The sequence below is a fragment of the Lupinus angustifolius genome, chromosome LG18 (genome assembly GCF_001865875.1).
Source record: "Lupinus angustifolius cultivar Tanjil chromosome LG18, LupAngTanjil_v1.0, whole genome shotgun sequence".
Lineage (NCBI taxonomy): Eukaryota > Viridiplantae > Streptophyta > Magnoliopsida > Fabales > Fabaceae > Lupinus > Lupinus angustifolius.
Genome location: NC_032026.1, coordinates 145,433 through 153,961, shown reverse-complemented (window position 1 = coordinate 153,961; position 8,529 = coordinate 145,433). Strand labels below are relative to the sequence as shown.

The 8,529-nt window shown below is 32.0% G+C and overlaps 2 protein-coding genes across 2 annotated transcripts in view; one reads left to right on the top strand and one right to left on the bottom strand.

The window, feature by feature from the left end:
* Positions 1-4,060, bottom strand: part of LOC109332825 (proline-rich receptor-like protein kinase PERK13) — an 8,971-nt gene extending 4,911 nt beyond the window's left edge. Inside the window, 5 exon segments of the mRNA XM_019567894.1 lie at positions 1,435-1,511; positions 1,636-1,706; positions 2,033-2,119; positions 2,225-2,650; positions 2,914-4,060. Coding sequence (XP_019423439.1) covers positions 1,435-1,511; positions 1,636-1,706; positions 2,033-2,119; positions 2,225-2,650; positions 2,914-3,754 — 1,502 coding nt within the window. The 5' untranslated portion in view covers positions 3,755-4,060.
* LOC109332452 lies at positions 6,199-6,969 on the top strand. The gene has a single exon (XM_019567433.1). It carries the CDS (start codon positions 6,208-6,210, stop codon positions 6,967-6,969), a length of 762 nt encoding a protein of 253 aa, XP_019422978.1. The 5' UTR covers positions 6,199-6,207.

Here is an 8,529-nt window from a genome sequence, read left to right as displayed (position 1 = left end):
TGGACAAAGACTCTAGATGGCACCTTATCTCTTAAAGCTGCTTATAAGGAGGTAATGAATTACACAAGTCAGTTAAAGTGGTGCAAGTTGATATGGTCTGCTAGTACTGCTCCATCTAAGTCCTTCATCACTTGGAGAATTATGAACAAGAAGATGCCTACGGATGATAATCTTAGGAAAATAGGTTGCCAAATTGTTTCCATCTGCAACTTATGCCACTCTCACAGTGAGGAGGAGGATCACCTATTCCTGCATTGCACGTTTGCTTCTAATCTCTGGGATTGGATCACTCATGTTTTCTCAATCAACCTGGACATCTCCTCTATCAAAAGAATTTTGGATGACTGTGATAAAATGCTCAATAAGCAGGTAAAAGAGGTTCTCATAGCTTGTGTGATAAACACCTTAAGCACAATTTGGTTTTGCAGAAACCAGAAAAGATTTGAGGGAATTCTAATCTCTATCCCTTGGCAATCAGAAGGATCAAGAGGGATACTTCTTGAGCTGGAAATTCCTCCTCTGCATCTGCTTCCCCTTCTGTTGAGGATCTCTTGATCCTTAGAAGCTTTAATATAAGTGCTAAGCTTAACCTTGCTCCTAGGATCACGGAAGTTAACTGGCTCCCTCCAGAAAAGGGTTGGATCAAAGTCAACACCGATGGAGCGGCTCATGGATCTCCAGGGCATGCAGGGGGAAGGGGAATTTTCCGTGATCATAATGGAGTGTTTATCACTGCTTTCTCTAAGTATCTAAACATTCAGAATGCCATCTTCGCTGAGTTTCATGCAGCTTTGCATGCTGTGCAAACTGCTTATAACAGAGGTTGGAAGCAGCTTTAGATTGAGGTTGATTCTAGCATGCTCTTGGACATCTTTAATGGTAATTCTAATCCCCCTGGAGTCTGCAGAATGATTGGATAAAGTGCAAGGAGAAACTGCATACAATGAATTACAAAATCACACATATCTTTAGGGAAGGTAACAATTGTGTGGATAAACTAGCTTCGTTTAGCATTGTTTCAAGAACTTACACGGTTTGGAATGTAATTCCTACCTTTATCCTTAGTGATTATAATAGGAACAGATTGGGAATGCCCTATTATCGTTTCAAGAACATGTAAATCTCTTCCTCTATCAATATATTGGGTGTAATCACACCTTTGTTTAAATAAAAAAAGATTTCAAAGTAGAAAGCTAGTACTAAATTCATTGAAGTTGAAATCTACTCTACCTCTAATTCTAAAATAAATAAATAAACTAATGGATTATAACCACTAGCCAACAATAGTCAAGCTTTTCTAGGTTAGGTTATCTACATGCATAGATTGAAACCACTAGATTCTATGGAAAACCAAATTTCCAGTGAAAACTGCTTAGTTTTATTTCCATTTTTGCAATTAGTCTTTGGTTTATGTTAAAAGCATAGGAAACCTACCCAAAGGTCCCCATAACCCTAGTTGATACATGGGTATTACCAACATCTGCTAGCTTTGCAAGTCCAAAGTCTGCAACCTGTGTTTAAACAAGGGTTAATTAGGATCTAGACTTTGCATAAAGAGAGATTGCATTATTTTTTAAATTTATAAAAAGCATATTTTTTAACTATGTATGACTAAAATACAAAGTATATGCATACCTGTGCTTCAAAAGCATTGTCCAAAAGTATATTTGCTGATTTAATATCTCTGTGAATAATCTTTTGGCTGCCTAGAGATAGACAAAATACTTTAGTTATTCATAAAAATGCAAAATTACCACTCACATTTCTACTTTAGAAAAATGTTTTGCATCCCTAATTCTGATATCTTTCAGTAAATTTCATCAAACTTGGACATTTTCAAGGGATGAGAGGACAAACAACATATGGATTAATGACATGTAGCTCAGAAGAAACAACATAGTGAACAACAAAATCAAAAATTGATAATATCCTTTATCTTTTTCTAAGGACTGAATACAAAGTGATCCTACATTATGAGAACTAGAAACATATTTAAGCCAGATTCAAAAGCAAAAATATAAGATATACATACAGTCCTCATGCAAATATGCTAATCCTTTTGCAGCTCCAATTGCTATCTTCAGCCTCTTGGCCCAATCCAGAACTGGCATTCCACTTCCTGCAATAACTCATATGAGAAGTGAGAACCATATATATGATACACATATAAAACACAAACTTCATTTTCATTTTTAAAAGAAAAATAAAGGGAAACTCACGTTACCATGCAAGTGATGATGGAGTGTTCCATTAGGAACAAACTCATAGATAAGCATTCTTTGCTGCTCAGATATGCAATAACCAACTAATGACACCAAATGGCGATGATGAACACGACTTATAATCTCAACTTCAGCCTGAAATTCCCTTTCTCCTTGTCCACTTCCAGCTTTAAGTTGCTTAACTGCAACTGCTCTTCCACCAAGTAGCCAACCCTTGTAAACACACCCAAATCCACCTTCACCTATAACATTTTCACTAGAAAATGCATTGGTCATTTCCATAACCATGTCATAGGTAAAAGCTATTTGAGCACTTTTGGGCTGAGCTGTGTCTAAAGAACCTCCTCCTATATGTTTCATGCTCCCATTTCCGTAGTTGTTTCCATGTGGAGATTTTGGCTTCTGTGCATAGTATTGCATATTAGTACCTGATGGCTCACATCATTAGACATGAAAATTAAATGTAGCAAATCAATGATACAAAAAATAATAATATTTGGTGATCCACATTGTATGTCACTTAGCTTCATATTCCATTGTATTATTAATAAGTTTTTGGAATTTTAAATCAAGTAGATTTAAGATTATACTTTCTAGATCATAGAGTGATAGATATTTTTCCTAAAAACAGTATTCATAATCTTTACAATGATTATTGGACAGAATAAAGTGACAACAAAAGATATTTTACCTGATTTTGCATGAATGTAGGTTGCAACAAAGGAATCCCCTTTTGTTTTCTTCCTCCTATACGTGAAAAACAATGCTAAAGCAACTAAACCAAGAACAAAAACCCCAGCAAGTGCATAACCAACATATTTTCCTGGACTATTATCACCACCTGAGGAAGCTTGAGAAGAAGAAGAAGAACCACCTGATTTTGCATGGGACCCACTACCACCACCACCACCTTGCGTGGTTTGGTTTTTTGACCCTGGAGGTGTTGGAACTACCGCGGAGAAAGGTGACTTGGTTGAAGAATCATTTGAAGGTGCATCCTTACGTGAGGGTGGTGAAGGAGGAGGAGGAGGAGGAGGAGGTTTATTTTGAGCAGGAGAAGGAGAAGAAGAATTGTTTGTCTGGGACCGTGGTGGTGGAGGTGATAGTTGTGGTGGTGCCCGTTGCGGAGGAGAGGGTGGTGGTGGTGGTGGAGAAGCAGGTAGTGGTGGCGGTGGAGAGGGTAATGGTGGAGGAGGAGGCGATGATGGTGGTGGCAAAGAGGGTAGAGGTGGTTGAGAGGGTGGTGGTAATGAAGGTGGTGGTAATGAGGGTGGTGGTGGAGACTTCAACAACACCGGTGGTGGTGGTGGTGGAGAAGGTGGGGGTTTCAACGGAGCACGTTCTGGAGAAACTGATTTGTCATTAGGGTTTGGTGTTGGAGGTGAATCCTTTGGAGAAGGAGAGTCATTGTTACTGTTATTGAAATGCTTCTTTGGATTATTTTTGCTTGTTTTGGATGCTGAAAACTTTGCTATACCAGAAGAAGAAGAAGAATCATTTTTTGTATCATTTTTCTCCTTCTTGAGATCCATCTAAGAATATATATCTCATATAAATTAATATCAACACAATATTTAACCCTTTTATTGTTCCTTGTTCAGAAAAGGTGGTAAATGGTTTCTTATTGGAAACAAAAAAATGGGTTCTTTTAGAATAAAAACAAAGAGAATGAGAAAAACAAAACCATGTGTTTTAGGTTGTTCCATTCCAACATTAAAGAGAATAATGGATTCGTCGAACTGTGCAAATTCTGCGAACAGAATTGCCAGTTCGATGCAAATATTGGAGGAGACAGTGTCTATTTCTGTGTCAAAATGAAAGAAGAAAAAAAAAAGATAAAGAACACTTAGTTAGGTAGGGGAAAATTTTGATGAATGAAAATAGAATAAAATAAAATTGTTGGTCATTGCAAAATCAACTATGAGGCCTAAAATCTCTGTTGTTAGGTCGTTTTTTTAGGAAAAAAAAGAACATTAGATTGTGTTGTTTTGTATTTTCTTAGATTCTTGTTTTTATTTGTTAAGGAGCCAAGTGTCCTTGTTCTTTATTTAATTTGTATTCTGTCCTTGAATCTTGCATTACCATGCAATCTAAACAGGGTACAAGTTAAATACTACTCTATCTTAGTGGAACAGATTTGATCAATCTTTGAACAATCTTGTTATGGCTTTATTGTGACCATATTCGACATAAACTACATAACCTTAGAAGTGTTTGGTCAGATTTGTTTGTTTGTTGTGAAACTCATAGCACAAAGGTTGCACAATTTAAAACTTGACCTGATTAACGATACCAAATAATTGCTTTACATTCTTTTCAAGCTTCTATAACTATTTTCTTTTTTTAATAAATGTTTTACCTTTTGCCGATAAAATAAATAGCTTGATAATGAGATTTTAAAATTTAACTTTTTGAACAATGATGAATTAAATTAAAATCATGTTAACTTTTTTTAGGTACATAAATCATGTTAACTATATGACCTCCTCTAAATTAATTTTCCAATAATTTGGGATGTGAATATCTGTTATTTATCTTCTATATCTCCCGTGGAGACTATATGAACTCAAATCATTCTTAGTGTTTATGTAAATATGAGTTATGTATCATGTGACTTGCTTATCGGTTAGATTTTTGTGGTCAACTTCCTCTTCAAACTAAGGATATGGACTTAATTCTTTTATATATTGAACTTTATATTTTCTTATTGGAAAAATGTATAAACTCCTCTTATACTTTATTGCTTTTGTAAGTAGATATTATAAACTATTTTTCCTTCCAAACTATCCCTTAATCTTTTTGAGCTAGTGAAATTGGTTCATGTATAAATATATTGTTAAATTACTAATATATAATAAGGAAAACGCTATAATCAGACTCACAACAATAGCAATACAAAAATGCAAGTTAGCCAACATTGATATTTGGAAGAAACCATCATCAAAATACAAAATTGTCTGAGGAGAAGAAAATATGTAAATTTGAGACTTAAAATATCATTAATGCAATAATATTTTTATATATGTATATATATAATAAAATAAAATTGTAATCATCTCTACGTGGAGATTGATTTAACCAATAATTAAAGTTTAAGAAGTAATTATGAAGAAAAATAGTTCATTTTGACTACTTACAAAATGCAAAAATTTAGGCTGTTTTTTATAGATTTTTCTTTTTTTAAATATATGATATCTTATGATAAAATATAAAAGTCTAATTTTATGTATGCTTTGAAACAAATTTGAGTTTTATGGAAGCTGAAGTACAAACTTTATACATTATCTCTATTATACAAATGTACAATTATTTTTCTGCATTTATGATAAGAAATGATTTCTTTAGAATTACAAAATATATTTTCCATTTACACTAGTAATACTTTATGTTACTCATTATGATTTTTATAATGAGATTTTATTAAGACAATGGTAAAATAGTTTAAATTTTAACTTTTAATACAATGGTGAATTAAATTATAATCATAAATTGTAGTTTTCTTCTTTATTTTTAATTGTCAGGTCAAATTTTTGAGCTTGAGTATAAAGCTAAAAATTACACATGAGTAAATTTAATGAGTTTCTCCGAAACAAATACCTAGAAAAAAGTAAAAAAATGAGGAGGTTTGTCTAAGATAAGTTAAGGCACCACCAAAAGCGTAAAGATATAAGGTAAAAAACAAATTATTTAATCAAAAAACAAATAAAGCAAAACATTTAAAACAATAAGGGCTAATTAAAATGGTTACCTAACCACTCATGCTCACTAATAAGTTGTAACATCCAAGCTTGATTTAGGATCCATTTTCCATTATCACCTTAAAAGTTTCAAACTCTCAAACCAACTAAGCACATTTTAAGAACCAACTCCAAGCTCATTTATAATCTCATAATCACTTCAAGCAATCCATTTATATCACCGTAATTTAGAAACACAATCGTCATATAAAACAATGAATAGATCCTCATCTATCATGAAAACAAGAATGCAAGCTCTTTCTATTCTTTTGCCTCAAACATTCAATGATTCCAAAGAATTTACTCTCATTTCTATGAAACCTAAAGAAGATTTAAATTCCAACCTTAAATTAGAGCATGCGAAGGAGAACTTTGAAGAACAAGAGTTTAGTTTTTCATGTGCTAACCCCCAAGGAACTATCTTTGCTGATGAGATATTTGAGAATGGACAAATCCTGCCAATTTTTCCTATTTTCGACCAATCTACTCTCTATGTTGATACACAAAACAAAGAGACATTGTCTCTCCGGCTGCCACTAAAAAAACTCTTCATTGAGCACCAGAATAACATTTCCTCCGAGTTAGATTGCAAACCTGAGGAACCACTCAACAAGTGGACAGAAGAAATGACAATTTTGGAGGTGGACACTTCACATGAGAGGTGCAAGAAAAGTAGCTCCACTGGCTTTTCAAAACAATTGAGGATCCGGAGGGATATGAAGCTTCATAGCAATAGTGAAGGGGATGATACTTTTATTTTAATGAATCCTTCAACGTCGGCACCACCGAAACAAGTGAAGCACAACGACGTGAAAGACAAAAATCTCACGAAAACGAAGACCAAGGAAGAGGAGCATAAAATGACATTCTCAGCTTACGAGAAGCATTATAGGATGACAAGAACGAGAAAGGAAAACGCTAAACGAAGATCATTCTTACCTTACAAACAAGTAATGGTTGGTTTTTTTGCCAACTCAAATATATTTAGTAGGAATCTTCCCCCCTTTTAACATATGCTAGTCAAATTCTTGATATTTTGGTGTGTTGCCAAAACTATAATTTTGTGAATATTTTTTGCTCTTGATGTCAATCAAGATTTTGTGATTCCCCAAATGGACTCAAAAAAGTTTATTGTTAATAAAAGAAATACTTAATTCTATATCTCCAATACAATTATTAATGCTCATACTTTTATATTCACCAAGAAATTGCCTTGGTATATTTTTGTTGAAAAAAAAAGACCAGTGACCATAGAGAAAAAATACTCTCTTCCTATTGCAAATAGTATAAATTAAAAATAAAGTCAGCAATAATTGATTGACATTTGGAAATAAACTTTAGATTTTAACTTGTGCAACATGAATCATTCATAAGTTAGATTTATAGATATATACTTATAAACATATTAAGAAAAAATTCCATATGCAATATTTTTCTCAACTATGAAAATACATATTTGGCTCAAATACAAGACAAAGGGGAATACAAAAGAGAAAGATGGCTCATATTAAAAATGATTAGAGTTATGGTTTTATTGTGACCTAATCTAATTAAATTACTTTGTTGTTAAACTTAATACACATGGGACAAAGTGTTTCTGAATTCTAATAATTATAACTAACTTGATCACTAACTTCCATCGTTGTTGATTCCAAAGCATTAAGTGTACCCAAATAGCTAACACAATGAAGATGATATCTTCAAGGATATTTTGTAGAACTTTTCCATCCATCACTAGTTCTCTTATATTGAAGTTTACATTTTTCTTAAATGGATAAATGCGTATAATCTTCTTAAACTTTATGTATTTGTAAATAGATATTATAAACTAATTTTTTTGTTAATTATTCTTTAAACTTTGTCATTTGATAAAATTAGTCCATATATAAATATATTGTTAAATTACTCATAGACAATAGGCAAATTGTTGCGATTAAATTCACAACAATAGCAATACAACAATGCAGATTAGTTATTATTAATATCCGGAGGAAACTCACATCAAAATATAAAATTATTTGAAGAGAAAAGAATAGCTAAATTTCAAAGTTAAAAATGGTAAATACAATAATATTTTTATATATAAAATCAAATATAATAGTAATGATCTAGGTTAAAAAAATAATGAGTTGAAAATTTTCATTACTGATAATTTAATCTTGTGTTTATGTAGGGTTGAATATCATCATGAATAATTAATGTTTAAAGAATAATTATGAATAAAAAATAGTTCACTATATCTATTTGCAAAAATGAAAAATATTGAGTATTTTGACAAACTTTCCTTTTTTTAATATAAGAAATGTTATTATAATAAACCATAAAAGTTTAATTTTATTATGCTTTTGAACTACAAACTTTACGCATCATATCTAGATAATGCTTTGTAGAAGCATCAAAACATTTCATCCTTATAACAAGCATATCAAATGGTAACAACCTTTTGTAATATATCATCTTAATATAAGAATTATTTATGCAAATGTACTATTATTTTTCCGCATTTATGATAACAAATGATTTTTTAGAGTCACAAAATATAAATTAAATTAAAATCATGTTAACTTTAT

Excerpts from the sequence above, each read along its gene's own strand:
- LOC109332452 (XM_019567433.1), top strand. The coding sequence starts at position 6,208 with ATGCAAGCTCTTTCTATTCTTTTGCCTCAAACATTCAATGATTCCAAA.